Raw genomic sequence first — 15,905 nt, 5'->3', positions numbered from 1 at the left:
TGGCAGTGCTCCACCTGCTCCTCCTTGCACAAAGGCGGAGGTAGCGGTCCTGCTGCTGGGTTGTTGCCCTCCTACGGCCTCCTCCACGTCTCCTGATGTACTGGCCTGTCTCCTAGTAGCGCCTCCATGCTCTGGACACTACGCTGACAGACACAGCAAACCTTCTTGCCACAGCTCGCATTGATGTGCCATCCTGGATGAGCTGCACTACCTGAGCCACTTGTGTGGGTTGTAGACTCCGTCTCATGCTACCACTAGAGTGAAAGCACCGCCAGCATTCAAAAGTGACCAAAACATCAGCCAGGAAGCATAGAAACTGAGAAGTGGTCTGTGGTCACCACCTGCAGAACCACTCCTTTATTGGGGGTGTCTTGATAATTGCCTATAATTTCCACCTTTTGTCTATCCCATTTGCACAACAGCATGTGACATTTATTGTCAATCAGTGTTGCTTCCTAAGTGGACAGTTTGATTTCACAGAAGTGTGATTGACTTGGAGTTACATTGTGTTGTTTAAGTGTTCCCTTTATTTTTTTGAGCAGTGTATATAATATACAAATTCAACAACTGACAAAACAATTTGAAGCTGAAGTTGCAATATTATTTTTGTTTATTTTCTTTTGAAGCTAGAAGGAGGCTAGTATCAGCTGCATTTATGCCTATACTAGACTATGGTGATATTTTAGATATGAATGCTTCTGCTCAGTATTTGAGATCAATTGACACCCTTTACCATGGAGCATTGAGATATATTTTAAACGGCAAAACCCTTACGCACCACTGCACTTTATATACCATGGTTGGCTGGCCTTCTCTAGTCACTCGTAGGCTCAGTCACTGGTATATTTTTATTTACAAAGCCATTTTGGGTTTACTACCATTTTATTTTGGCATTTTTATTGTTCAGAAATGTGGTGGGTACTCTCTTCGTCCGCTGGACTTTATCCTGCCATCTGTTCCAAATGTCCAAACTGAATTTGGTAAAAGGGATTTTATGTACTCTGCGCCATCGTCTTGTCCCAATTGGTGTTTTTAAATCATTGAAGGATTTTGAGGATGTCAATGTTTTTAATTTGCCGTTTTATGATTTTGTTATACTCTTGTGAATTCTATGGTTTGTTTTACTAGTTTACCTGTAGTTGTTCATGTTGTCTGTCTGTAATTGTGTAATGACTTGGTGCTGCCTATCTTGGCCAGGACGCTCTTGAAAAAGAAATTTCAAATCTCAATGAGCCCTTCCTGGTTAAATAAAATAAAAAAAATACATTCACAATAATCGTATTATTGTGTGCATACTCAGTGCTGGCCGTGTACGCAATGAATGCAAAACAATTCTGACTGTCAGAACTTGTCGGAGCCTCTGACCGAACGTAGCGGTACTGAAATCGGCAGACCTAGATAGACCCTGTCACACTGAGTGAGCCAAGACGTCCGGAAATCGTTTACGACCTAAGAACTTGCCCACAATGTTGAAATTTTGTCTGGGACAGCAAAATCGTGGCATAGGACGGCTAAAATTGTAGTCTGTGGGGGGCTTTACATAAGCAAAGTGCTCTGTAATTACCCAGGGTGGATCCTACATAATGAGAGAGAGAGAGAGAGAGAGGAGGGCAGATAGAGAAAAGGAGAATAAAAATATTTAGTTATAGGGAGTAAGAGAGAAATGTGGAATGAAATAGAGAGAGAGACAGACAGAGAGACAGAGACAGAGAGAAATGTGGAATGAAATAGAGAGAGAGACAGACAGAGAGACAGAGACAGAGAGAAATGTGGAATGAAATAGAGAGAGAGACAGACAGAGAGACAGAGACAGAGAGAAATGTGGAATGAAATAGAGAGAGAGACAGACAGAGAGACAGAGACAGAGAGAAATGTGGAATGAAATAAAGAGAGAAAGACATATGGTTGGGGTAATCTGTCTGAAATAACCAAAGGGTTATTATAACCTTGCCATATAATATTACTGTGAAAATCCTTGAATGTCTCTCTCTACAGAGGAAAGAGAAGAGTGGGAGATAGAGAGGAGGGAGGAGAAGATAAAATGAATCTAGATGCATTGTATGTTTTGACCTCTCTCTCTCTCCATCCATCCACATCTGTTCCTCCCTTTCGTTTGTCTTTGTTGTCATTGGACAGTTTCTATCCTCCAAGTAAGGTTCCCCATACCAGATCCCACCTTAAAAATACCCCCCGTTCACCATAATCAGTCTGTCCTTAAAAATGGGCCCCCGGACAGGCTCTTATAGCAGAACGCAAAACATTTATGTTGCCCTGGTTGCAGAAACTATAAGCCAGTCCTGTCTGTGTATTAGAAGGTGACATGGACAGAGGGGGGGGGGGGGTGTCGGTCCAGGACAGGAAGCAGACACAGAGGATGTTCTGGCCCATATGCTCCTGAGACCTGCACTGCTGAGGCCCCGACGGGAAACCATGGCAACATGACAGAGGGGTGGAGGTGGGAGGCCAGGGGGGATAACTTACTCATATACCTTCAGACACAGCAGACAGTAAACTACTGAGAGCTTGAAAAACAACAAATAACTATACTTTGTTGGTACCAGAGGTTCTCAGAGGTACCAGAGGTATCTCATGTGCAGTCTTACTAGAATGTAACACTGCTATTTGGTGCCAAAATGGCGGTTATAACTAACCTTTTACCAAACATTCCCTCTGTTCCAGGGTCAAGGGCATGCTGGGAAATGGTGAACTGGTTATTTTCTGTGTCATCTGTTTAGCCATATCTCTATGCCCTTCCTTTCTCTCTCGACCTTTTCATCATCTCTCTCCATTCCTAGGAGAGCTGACCTTCTAGTTGAAACAGGACGACCCCTCCCTGCCCACCAACCCCCTGCTGGACAGAAGAGAGGAAATGTGTGTGTGTCCCTCCACCCTTGTCCTCCCACAGTAAAAGGTCCCCAGCAGAGCATCTCCTCTGGGGCTCAGAATGAGGTACAGACCACAACTCCTCCACAACCGCTGTCTACAAAGGTGTGTGCGTGTGTGTGTGTGTGTGTGTGTACACACGTGTCTCACAAGGCCTGGGGGTTCTCAGAAGGGGACTACACAGGGGTGGCTCTACGAGGGGTTGAGAGGGAGGAAAAGAGGAGAAGGAGATAGAGGGCAGTGTTTGATTCTAGGTGGTCTGAAAAATGATTAATACATCTGATGATCTAAACACTGTGTTCTCTCCTTAATCCCCCCCCCCCCCCTCTGACTTTATACAAGTCCCAAAACATCAACTCCTCCCTCTCTCTCTCCCTCTGTCTGACCTTATACAAGTCCCAAAACATCAACCCCTCCCTCTCTCTCTCCCTCTGTCTGACCTTATACAAGTCCCAAAACATCAACCCCTCCCTCTCTCTCTCCCTCTGTCTGACCTTATACAAGTCCCAAAACATCAACCCCTCCCTCTCTCTCTCCCTCTGTCTGACCTTATACAAGTCCCAAAACATCAACCCCTCCCTCTCTCTCTCTCTCTCCCTCTGTCTGACCTTATACAAGTCCCAAAACATCAATCCCCCCCTCCCTCTGTCTGACCTTATACAAGTCCCAAAACATCAACCCCTCCCTCTCTCTCTCCCTCTGTCTGACCTTATACAAGTCCCAAAACATCAACCCCTCCCTCTCTCTCTCCCTCTGTCTGACCTTATACAAGTCCCAAAACATCAACCCCTCCCTCTCTCTCTCCCTCTGTCTGACCTTATACAAGTCCCAAAACATCAACCCCTCCCTCCCTCTGTCTGACCTTATACAAGTCCCAAAACATCAACCCCTCCCTCTCTCTCTCCCTCTGTCTGACCTTATACAAGTCCCAAAACATCAACCCCTACCTCTCTCTCTCCCTCTGTCTGACCTTATACAAGTCCCAAAACATCAACCCCTCCCTCCCTCTGTCTGACCTTATACAAGTCCCAAAACATCAATCCCCCCCCCTCCCTCTGTCTGACCTTATACAAGTCCCAAAACATCAATCCCCCCCTCCCTCCCTCTGTCTGACCTTATACAAGTCCCAAAACATCAATCCCCCCCCTCCCTCTGTCTGACCTTATACAAGTCCCAAAACATCAATCCCCCCCTCCCTCTGTCTGACCTTATACAAGTCCCAAGACATCAATCCCCCCCCTCCCTCTGTCTGACCTTATACAAGTCCCAAAACATCAATCCCCCCCCTCCCTCTGTCTGACCTTATACAAGTCCCAAGACATCAATCCCCCCCCTCCCTCTGTCTGACCTTATACAAGTCCCAAAACATCAATCCCCCCCCTCCCTCTGTCTGACCTTATACAAGTCCCAAAACATCAATCCCCCCCTCCCTCCCTCTGTCTGACCTTATACAAGTCCCAAAACATCAATCCCCCCCCCTCCCTCTGTCTGACCTTATACAAGTCCCAAAACATCAATCCCCCCCCTCCCTCCCTCTGTCTGACCTTATACAAGTCCCAAAACATCAATCCCCCCCTCCCTCTGTCTGACCTTATACAAGTCCCAAGACATCAATCCCCCCCCTCCCTCTGTCTGACCTTATACAAGTCCCAAAACATCAATCCCCCCCCTCCCTCTGTCTGACCTTATACAAGTCCCAAAACATCAACCATCACTCTCTCTTTATTCCCCTCTGACTACCTGCTCTCTCCACCCTTCCTTCCCCCTCTCTCCACCCTTCTTTCCCCCTCTCTCACATCCCCTTCTTTCCCCCCTCTCACATCCCCTTCTTTCCCCCTCTCTCACATCCCCTTCTTTCCCCCTCTCTCACACCCCCTTCTTTCCCCCTCTCTCACATCCCCTTCTTTCCCCCTCTCTCACATCCCCTTCCTTCCCCCTCTCTCCACCCTTCTTTCCCCCTCTCTCACATCCCCTTCTTTCCCCCCTCTCACATCCCCTTCTTTCCCCCTCTCTCACATCCCCTTCTTTCCCCCCTCTCACATCCCCTTCTTTCCCCCTCTCTCACATCCCCTTCTTTCCCCCTCTCTCACACCCCCTTCTTTCCCCCTCTCTCACATCCCCTTCTTTCCCCCTCTCTCACATCCCCTTCCTTCCCCCTCTCTCCACCCTTCTTTCCCCCTCTCTCACATCCCCTTCCTTCCCCCTCTCTCCACCCGTCTTTCCCCCCTCTCTCACATCCCCTCTCTCTCCCCCCTCCCCTCTCACACCCCTTCTTTCCCCCTCTCTCACATCCCCTTCTTTCCCCCTCTCTCACATCCCCTTCTTTCCCCCTCTCTCACACCCCCTTCTTTCCCCCCTCTCTCACACTCCCCTTCTTTCCCCCCTCTCTCACACCCCCTTCTTTCCCCCCCTCTCACATCCCCTTCTTTCCCCCCTCTCTCACATCCCCTTCTTTCCCCCCTCTCTCACACCCCCTTCTTTCCCCCTCTCTCACATCCCCTTCTTTCCCCCTCTCTCACACCCCCTTCTTTCCCCCCTCTCTCACATCCCCCTTCTTTCCCCCTCTCTCACATCCCCTTCTTCCCCTCTCCACACCCCTCTTCCCCCCTCTCACATCCCCTTCTTTCCCCTCTCTCACATCCCCTTCTCTTCCCCCCTCTCTCACATCCCCTTCTTTCCCCCCTCTCTCACATCCCCTTCTTTCCCCCTCTCTCACATCCCCTTCTTTCCCCCTCTCTCACATCCCCCTTCTTTCCCCCTCTCTCACATCCCCTTCTTTCCCTCTCTCTCACATCCCCTTCTTTCCCCCTCTCTCACACCCCCTTCTTTCCCCCTCTCTCACACCCCCTTCTTTCCCCTCTCTCTCACATCCCCTTCTTTCCCTCTCTCTCACATCCCCTTCTTTCCCCCTCTCTCACATCCCCTTCTTTCCCCCTCTCTCACACCCCCTTACCCCATCTCTCACACCCCCTTACCCTCTCTCTCACATCCCCTTCTTTCCCCCTCTCTCACACCCCCTTCTTTCCCCCTCTCTCACACCCCCTTCTTACCCCCTCTCTCACATCCCCTTCTTTCCCCCTCTCTCACATCCCTTCTTTCCCCCTCTCTCACATCCCCTTCTTTCCCCCTCTCTCACATCCCCTTCTTTCCCCCCTCTCTCACATCCCCTTCTTTCCCTCTCTCTCACATCCCCTTCTTTCCCCCTCTCTCACATCCCCTTCTTTCCCCCCTCTCTCACATCCCCTTCTTTCCCTCTCTCTCACATCCCCTTCTTTCCCCCCTCTCTCACATCCCCTTCTTTCCCCCTCTCTCACATCCCCTTCTTCCCCCCTCTCTCACATCCCCTTCTTTCCCCCTCTCTCACATCCCCTTCTTTCGCCCTCTCTCACACCCCCTTCTTACCCCCTCCTTTCCCCCTCTCTCACACCCCCTTCTTACCCCCTCTCTCACACCCCCTTCTTACCCTCTCTCTCACACCCCCTTCTTTCCCCATCTCTCACACCCGCTTACCCCATCTCTCACACCCCCTTACCCCCTCTCTCACACCCCCTTCTTACCCCCTCTCTCACACCCCCTTCTTACCCTCTCTCTCACACCCCCTTCTTACCCCATCTCTCACACCCCCTTACCCCCTCTCTCACACCCCCTTCTTTCCCCCTCTCTCACACCCCCTTCTTTCCCCCTCTCTCACACCCCCTTACCCCATCTCTCACACCCCCTTACCCCATCTCTCACACCCCCTTTCCCCCTCTCTCACACCCCCTTCTTTCCCCCTCTCTCACACCCCCTTATTCCCCCATCTCTCACACCCCCTTCTTACCCTCTCTCTCACATCCCCTTCTTTCCCCCTCTCTCACACCCCCTTATTCCCCCATCTCTCACACCCCCTTCTTACCCTCTCTCTCACATCCCCTTCTTTCCCCCTCTCTCACATGCCCTTCTTTCCCCCTCTCTCACACCCCCTTCTTACCCCATCTCTCACACCCCCTTACCCCATCTCTCACACCCCCTTACCCTCTCTTTCACATCCCCTTCTTACCCCATCTCTCACACCCCCTTACCCTCTCTCTCACATCCCCTTCTTACCCTCTCTCTCACACCCCCTTCTTACCCCATCTCTCACACCCCCTTACCCCATCTCTCACACCCCCTTACCCTCTCTCTCACATCCCCTTCTTACCCCATCTCTCACACCCCCTTCTTACCCCCTCTCTCACATCCCCTTCTTTCCCCCTCTCTCACACCCCCTTCTTACCCTCTCTCTCACACCCCCTTCTTACCCCATCTCTCACACCCCTTACCCTCTCTCTCACATCCCCTTCTTTCCCCCTCTCTCACATCCCCTTCTTTCCCCCTCTCTCACACCCCCTTCTTACCCTCTCTCTCACATCCCCTTCTTTCACCCTCTCTCACACCCCCTTCTTTCTGTCCCTCTAACAGTCTCTGTGCTCCATCCCTCTCTTCCTAAAGTAAGGGCTGGCGTGTGCCGTGCCAAACTGTTCCAGTGTACACTGAACTTCTGAGGATAACCATCAGCTGCAGGAAAAGCCTAAATTAGTTAGGAGAGAAGTATCGATGGCGAGAGAGGGGAGGAAGGAGAGAGTGTGTGATATTGACCAGAATATTTCCCATCTTTTGTTTTTCGACAGGTCTATCTGAAAAAGATTTTTTTTTTAAATCACTCCCACGCATGCCTGTGTACATATGACCCTCGCCCTAAAAGTACAGTACAAATTGAAGTCGCTCATACACACTAGAATGACATTGAGTAAATGCAAGGCTGTGTGAGTGGGGGGTTCGGGACCATTATGCTAGCGACAAGATAGATAGGACCACATTCCTGCTGCCTGTCTAAGTGAAAACACCTCAGACCCGTTGGGGGCTGGTCCTCTTTCTCGCTCTCCCCTCCCTCTCTAAATTTAATTTATTGGCACGGTAAACATGTTTATAATTCCTAAGCAAATGGAATAGACAATAAACAAAAAGGGAAATAAACAAGGGAAACATTAGTGAACAGAAAAGTTTTAAAATAAAATAGACATTTCAAATGTTATGTAGTGTTGTAACAAGTAGTCTCCGTACTTCACTCTCTCCTCCTCCCTCTCCTCCTCCCTCTCCTCCTTCATCTCCTCCTTCATCTCCTCCTTCATCTCCTCCTCCCTCTCCTCCTCCCTCTCCTCCTCCCTCTTTCACACACTCTCTGCAACTATTCCGCTCCCTTCATTTTTGGTTCAGACTTCCCTCTTCTTTTCGCTGATCTTCTCTGTTTTTCTCCTCCAGTCTTCACCTGTCTCCCCCTCTCCCTCCCCCTCCCTCCCTTGTTCTGTGTTCCTGTACCTGATATCTGGCTAAACCTGTCTCCCCCTCTCCCCCTCTCCCTCCCTTGTTATATGTGTTTGTGTACCTGATATCTGCCTAAATCTCACCCCAAGAAGCCTGAACGAGATGACCTCATCTCCCAGCAATGCTCAGAGAGAGAGACGAGAGCAGAGTGGCGTAGGAGAGATAGAGAAGAGTGGCGTAGGAGAGAGAGAGAAGATAGGGGGGCAGGAGAGAGGAGAGAGAAGAGTGGCGTAGGAGAGAGAGACGAAAGAAGAGTGGCGTAGGAGAGAGAGAGAAGATAGGGGGGCAGGAGAGAGGAGAGAGGAGTGGCGCAGGAGAGAGAGAAAGGATAGGGGGGCAGGAGAGAGGAGAGAGAAGAGTGGCGTAGGAGAGAGAGACGAAAGAAGAGTGGCGTAGGAGAGAGAGAGAAGATAGGGGGGCAGGAGAGAGGAGAGAGGAGTGGCGCAGGAGAGAGAGAGAAGATAGGGGGGCAGGAGAGAGAAGAGAGAGAAGAGTGGCGTAGGAGAGAGAGAGAGAAGATAGGGGGGCAGGAGAGAGAAGAGAGAGAAGAGTGGCGTAGGAGAGAGAGAGAGAAGATAGGGGGGCAGGAGAGAGAAGAGAGAGAAGAGTGGCGTAGGAGAGAGAGAGAGAAGATAGGGGGGCAGGAGAGAGGAGAGAGGAGTGGCGCAGGAGAGAGAGAGAAGATAGGGGGGCAGGAGAGAGGAGAGAGAAGAGTGGCGTAGGAGAGAGAGACGAAAGAAGAGTGGCGTAGGAGAGAGAGAGAAGATAGGGGGGCAGGAGAGAGGAGAGAGGAGTGGCGCAGGAGAGAGAGAAAGGATAGGGGGGCAGGAGAGAGGAGAGAGAAGAGTGGCGTAGGAGAGAGAGACGAAAGAAGAGTGGCGTAGGAGAGAGAGAGAAGATAGGGGGGCAGGAGAGAGGAGAGAGGAGTGGCGCAGGAGAGAGAGAGAAGATAGGGGGGCAGGAGAGAGAAGAGAGAGAAGAGTGGCGTAGGAGAGAGAGAGAGAAGATAGGGGGGCAGGAGAGAGAAGAGAGAGAAGAGTGGCGTAGGAGAGAGAGAGAGAAGATAGGGGGGCAGGAGAGAGAAGAGAGAGAAGAGTGGCGTAGGAGAGAGAGAGAGAAGATAGGGGGGCAGGAGAGAGAGACGAGAGAAGAGTGGCGTAGGAGAGAGAGAGAAGATAGGGGGGCAGGAGAGAGACGAGAGAAGAGTGGCGTAGGAGAGAGAGAGAGAAGATAGGGGGGCATTATTCCTCCTCCACCAAACTTTACAGTTGGCACTATGCATTGGGGCAGGGAGTGTTCTCCTGGCATCCGCCAAACCCAGATTGATCCATTGGACTGCCAGAGGGCGAAACGTGATTCATCACGACCGAGAACGCTAAGGTGTATGTAAATGTCCGACTTCAACTGTATGGAATCATGAGAATCACAATCTCTACCCCAGAGCCATATTCAGAGCAGTTTCTCTACCTCAGCGCTATAGAGATAAGGAGCTTGGCAAACTGTCCTCCATATCTGCTCCAAACACTCCATCGCTATAACATTCTACTGACTAAACACACACGCGAAACCAAGCACTCACACACGCAAGCGTCCACACACACACAAACAGAGAGAGAGAATCCTGGCACAGCTCTTTAAAGTTGGGCTGATGTTTTTGCATCCTGATTCATAAAGGGCCCCTCCTTGAACACATCATTAGCAGCCTAATATGGGTAAGATACATGTCAGAACATACTCCATCTAGCAGTGTGGTTTTCATCCATGACAACAGCAAACATTCAGCCTCCTGCAACATCAAAACACACTTTTGACCACTTAGACACACACACACACACACACACACACACACACATACACACACACACACACACACACACACGTTGGCAATGTTACTCACCACTCTGGGTTTGGCTCTCTGTGGGGCTGGTGGGGTCAGCTCTTCACTGCTCTTCCTCTGCAGTCTGGGTTCTCTGGCACCACTGGGAGTAGCAGGGCTGGAGTTGGACCCGTCTGGTACAGGCACCGTTCCTCTAGACCCAGACTCAGAACCAGACGGCTCGCTCTCGCCCCCTGGAGCAGTCAGGGCCAGAATATACCGCTTGGTCACATCTTCCAGGGAGGGGGCCTCCTCACTGGTGGGCTTACCCAGGATGGAGGGTTCACAGGCGGGTGGTAGGGAAGGCGGATTCCCCTGGGCTCGCTGGGGCTGTGGAGGTGGGAAGATGGGGATGAAGGTGGCAGGTTCGCTGGCGTGGCGGACGTGCTTGGACCTAGTTTTGGGTCTGGGGGGGGGCAATGGGGGGGTGAGATCAGTCTGGTCTTGATCCTGGTCCTCTGAACCTGGTTTCGAGTGGTCCGGCTCCTCTGATGCTGATTGGGTGACCCAGTTGGGGCGTTTCCTGTAGGTCCGCCAGCCCATTCCGGGAGACACAACCTCCGCTAATTTGAGGTCAGAGTTCAATATCTCCCCTCCTCCCACTCCGTCTGTGTCATCACCATGGAGACAGGAGTGCACCTCCCTTTCTGATTGGGAGCGGAATTTCCCGCCTTCATTGTTGCCATGACGACTAATTAATGGGCGTCCACATTCATCTCCGAGCTCCCACAGCTCATCTCTCTGCTCACTCAGGATTGGCTCACTGCTGGAGGGCGGGATCTGACCAGGCTGATCCAGCTCACTGACTGGTTCTTTAGGGTGATGGTGACTTTTGAACCCTGGTTCATCAAGCAGGGGGCCGTCACCACGGCGACTGGGGTCAGAGAAGGACTTCTTCTTCGTGGCTTTCCCGTTGTTCTTGTCATCCGTCATCAGTCTGTCCATCGCTCCTGGCTCCGCAACAATGCTCCGGATCACATTGCTGTAGTCGTCACGGAGACCACCATCACTGCACAGCGATAGGTCGCTGGCCGCGCTGCCCGTACACTCTGATAGATCAGCTGCAGAGGACGACTCTGGGACACTTCCACCTCTGACTCCTCCTGCCCCCTTGGAGGAGAGAGAGAGCGACCCCAGCAGGTTACTATCCACAGAGAAACTGTTATTCCCTTCTTCTGACACAGAGTGGCACCGGTGAGGCATGGGGTCGCTTAGCGAACGGTAAACAGTAGGATCTCCGTTCCCGTTGGACTCCCCGTTGCTGCCGTTACTGGAGTCAGAGCCCGTATTCCCGGTTGAGGAGAACTTACGGCGGCGGCGGATAGCGCTCGGAGTGGGAGGAGCCTCAAGTCCTGAGGCACTCTGGGATACATTGGCCCTCCCGCTAGTACTGTTGTTGTTATTGACACCGATCATCTCTGTTACTACAGCAATGCTCTCACTCTCAACCCCAAGGGCAGGAACTGAGTCAGGGTCCTCTCGTTTCTCTCTCGCTCCTGCGTGTAGCCCTAAACCCCCTCTCATCCCCTCGTTTAACCCTAAACCCCCTCTCATCCCCTCGTGTAACCCTAAACCCCCTCTCATCCCCTCGTTTAACCCTAAACCCCCTCTCATCCCCTCGTTTAACCCTAAACCCCCTCTCATCCCCTCGTTTAACCCTGGCCATTCCTCCTCATGCAGAGCAGACTGCTTCCAGATGGTCAGGGGTTGACCCAGCACATCTCTGGCCAACGATGATCCTAAACTTGACCTGACAAATAACCTCTCAGGGTCACCAGGTCCAGTCTCTGGTTCTGTGACTATGCCCTCGTCTGTGAGGCTCGACTCGTGACCCGATAGCTCATCAACAGAACGGTCATAAAACACGTTCTCCTCAGAATCTCCCTTCTGTTGGCACTTCTCTTTTTCCCTGTTTTCACATTCCCCCTCCCTCTTCTCTTGTTCCCCTGAAACGGAGGCTGCCCCAATGTCAACCTCAGCCTCTCTAGCGCTCCCCTCCCTCCTCTCTTTTTCCCCTGAAACGGCAACCTCAGCCTCTCTAGTTCTCCTCTCCTCTTTTAATTCACCTCCCTCGCTATCTTTTATCTCCTGCTCCTCCACTTGTTTTCTTTTGAAACCCTCGTCTTCAGTGCCATCTGTCGCTAGCACATCATCATCATCGTCAACATCCTTGCGAGCGCTCATCTGGCAGATATCTCTGATTACCTGCCTGGCCTCCTGGACATACCGGTCCTGCAGCGGAGTGGGCATCACATCCTCATACCCATAACCCCCTGCTCTGCAGTCTCCTCCATCACTCTCCACCTCTCTGTCGGGCACCGCCCCCCTCCCTCCATCCCTCTCTTCGTCTTGATCCAGACGTTGCTCAGAAGAGCTTCTTTTGGCCGAGGACTCGGCTGGATGTTGCCTCCCTACTGGTTTATCAGAGTAAGTGAAGGATTTGGCACGTCTGAGAGTTGCAGTGAGGTCCTTTAATGAAGGGCGGAGTCCTGGGTAGAGGCCTCTTGACCCCATCCTGTACACCGTAGATGACCCCTCAGTAACCCCTGACCTGTCCGTCTTTCGAACTCTGAGATCTGATAGGTCACTTTTCAGGAAGCTGAGGAGGGACATTGTTTCCGAGGCGATGTCCGGGTTTGACATTGACATCCTGTTCTTGTCCTTATCACCGACTACGCCACCACTTAGCAACCGACGGAACACTGTAGTCTCCTCCCTAGCAACCCCTCCAGTGTCCCCTGTGGCTGGGGATGGGGGATTGACAGGGGGAAGAATGCGGGGTTGGCCTTTAACAGGGGCGTGGGAAAAGTTATCCCCGTGTCCGAAGCTGGGGGAGCGGTACATGGTGAAGTTACCGTGGTAGGTCTTACTGAGCATGGAGGAGGATGCACCAACCACACTGCCTGGGGTAGTAGCATTACAGTTCACCTTTCTGTTAGCATAGCTAGCTTGGTCCTCTTCTTTCAGTGTCTCGGTGCTACAGTATCTACTGCGGCTCTGTGAGCCGCCGGGACTCGAAATAAATGACGAGATGTTGACCTTTGACACCCGCGACACCCCTGGGAGGGGTGTGGTCATGCGAGATGTCCCCGCCCCGCCTGATGTGTATTTACGTCTGTAGCTCCCCTGAGCGCCCATCTGGTTAGGAGTGGAATTGCGTCCCCACTGTGCTGCACAGGTGCTAGAGGCTTTGGGTTCTCTGAGCCGGTTCCGGGAGCTCCCAGTCTGTTCTGGGGTGATGTTCTGTTGGTGTCTCTCAAGGTGTTCCATCATACCCATCTGCTCGTCGTCACTGTCGTCTGATTCGCCATCGTCTCTCCCCGTTGCTACGGCAACCTCGCTGTTCTTCTTTTTTCTAAGTGAGCGGCGTCTCACAGTGTCTCGGCTGGGTCCTAGTGAAGCAGGGTTGTCCTCCTCACTGCCTGAAGACCTGCCAAGGACCTTACCACCCCACCAGCCATTCTTACCGCGGGAGAGGTAACCTCTGCTGACACCTAACGAGCGAGCGCTCCTTCCTCCTGCTCGGTGGTACTCCTCTTCTTCGTCTCCTGAGCTGAACCTCCAGCGGGCTGTGATGGCTGCCCTGGCTGAAGCTCTATCAGAGGAGGGGGCCACCGGTCTGGAGGAGCTATGTGAGGAATGTAAACTGTCCCTGGGCTGCCCGGCCCCCTGGCTCTGCCTCTGCTCTCCAGCGGGGCGGGCACGGGAGGAGGAGAGGCCCACGGAGTTGCTCCGAGGTGGGGGAGCGGGTGCAGCGGCGAGGTCAGAGGGTGGAGGGTCAGAGTTCAGACTAGAAGTCCAGGTCTCAGGCCCCTCTCCTCCACTGCTGGGGCTGTGGGCTCTGTGCGTGTTTGATGCCTGGGCCACGCTAAAAAACCTACCACTTCTACTAATAATAGTGCTGGCTGGCTCAATCTCTGCCTCGTCTGAGTAGTGCTGGTCAGGGCGAAAGGCTGAGTCCATGCCCTGGTGTCTCCTCTCTCTGCCCAGGGACGCAGCCCTGCTGAGGTGTCTGTCTGGCAGTGAGAGGCTAGTGGCTTCGGGGGCTGGGCTGTTGGGAGACTGCCTGTCGCTTATGTCTGCTAAAGAGTTGTCTTTAGAGCTGGCGGAGTGCTGGAGGTGGTCAGCAGATTTTAAATCCTCTGCATCAAAAAGCTCTCTGATCTTGGTGACACTGGGCCAGTAGGTTAGGTCAACGTGAACAGGAGAATCTCCATGGTGACTTGGGAAATAGCTCCTGTGTGACTTGCAGGCACGCACCCCACTGACAAAAACGTAATCCTCAGTGTTCGAAGTCTTACTGCAGTTATTGTTATAAGAGACAGACGGATCAATTTGGGAATTATCTATTTTACCAGCCCCAACGCTGCCTTGAGAACATTTGCGAGTATACATCCATTTTTGATTTCTCTCCGAATCCGATCCAGAGACCGAGTCTGTGCCTGAATAACACTTCTGTTCGTGAACTTTAGTGTCATCCGGAGACACTGTTAAAACCGTGTCAGTAACTTGTAAATATCCACTGTCCTCATGGAATGATTTCCGAGATGGGGACCCTTCTCCCCTGCTGCTTTTAACCCTGGGTAAAGTTGTGCTTTTCCCGGCAACGTTACTGCCAGGGCTCGGAGCTCCATGCGTTCGAGACGAATTAGTGCTACTGAACTTCTCAGTGAGTTGGCGAATAGAGGGAGAAATGGAGGAGAGAGGAGTGGAAGAGGCTTTCTTTAGCTCTGAGGTTGGGAGGCTTGCAGCGGAGATTTTGGAAACTTTCCTTGACACACTAACATTACGCATAGCCGAGGGCTGCGCTTTCTCCGCCGCTGCTGTAGACGGAGGGGGAAGGGCGCTGCTACTACCCTCCAAAATCGTTGTTTTGTTTAGTTGTTCTTCACAGCAACTTTTGTTCGCGCTACAACCTAACTTGTTGAAAGAGACACTGCGATACACCTTCTCCTTTTCTGCCATGGTGCACGTCTTTATTTTGTTCGTTTATCTCCTTTTGCTAATTCATTGATACAGTACTTGTTATTTTTGCAGTGCCCCAGGTTTTCACCCCCTTTCAAACAAGTACAATAGTCTACTTTTTAACCACAACTTGCTGGCAAGGATTTTTCTCTCTACTCCACTGAAAAGAGGCCAAATCGTTCACACTAAAAGGAGAGTGAATTATGGAGTAAACAAAGTGAAAGAAATAGATAACTATTCTGCATTCTGACCTTACAATATGTCCTCTCGAATCGCATCCAAGCACGACGAAAAAGGGCAAAAGTTTGTCCAAACGTTTCTCCCTTCAACTATGCAGGGGTTTTTTTCTCCATAGATTCCCCCATATTCCAGACTCTTTCCCATCGCTTTATCCACGCGGATTGCCCTAAACTCACAATTCACTATAATCCCGAACTGTTGCTATATTCCTTATTTTTGTTGACATAATTGAGTGATTTATGTTTTTGAATGCAAATGCCTGAGAATGAGGGAACAGTCGTGGGCGGGACTAGTCGTGGTATAAGGGCTGTCATAGCCCCTCGGGAATAGGTAGAAAAACCACATTTCCTTTTAGATGGGAGAAAACAGATATTGCGGACACAGAGGGATAATTATAGCTCAGGACCGTGTAAACCGTCGGAGCGCTGAGAAATTGTACTTGAAACTAAATTAAACTAGAATAACACTTGGTGACAGTGTTCCCACTGTCAATGTATTTCATTAAGTGATTATTAGTGCTGACTCATGCGGGGTCGTGAGTGTCGTGTTTGCGAATTGTGTCAACGTTATTTATAAAGCATTTTCTCTCATGCACAAT

The 15,905-nt window shown here is 51.3% G+C and overlaps 1 protein-coding gene across 1 annotated transcript in view; it reads right to left on the bottom strand.

Moving 5' to 3' along the window:
- Positions 1-15,583, bottom strand: part of LOC129831699 (rho guanine nucleotide exchange factor 17-like) — a 111,899-nt gene extending 96,316 nt beyond the window's left edge. Inside the window, exon 1 of the mRNA XM_055895076.1 lies at positions 10,124-15,583. Within this exon, the coding sequence (XP_055751051.1) occupies positions 10,124-15,067 (4,944 nt within the window). The 5' untranslated portion in view covers positions 15,068-15,583. The remainder of the gene's footprint in view (positions 1-10,123) is intronic.
- Between the last annotated feature and the right edge of the window lie 322 nt (positions 15,584-15,905).

The sequence above is a fragment of the Salvelinus fontinalis genome, chromosome 33 (assembly GCF_029448725.1).
Source record: "Salvelinus fontinalis isolate EN_2023a chromosome 33, ASM2944872v1, whole genome shotgun sequence".
Classification (NCBI taxonomy): domain Eukaryota; kingdom Metazoa; phylum Chordata; class Actinopteri; order Salmoniformes; family Salmonidae; genus Salvelinus; species Salvelinus fontinalis.
This window is presented reverse-complemented; position numbering and strand designations above follow the sequence as displayed.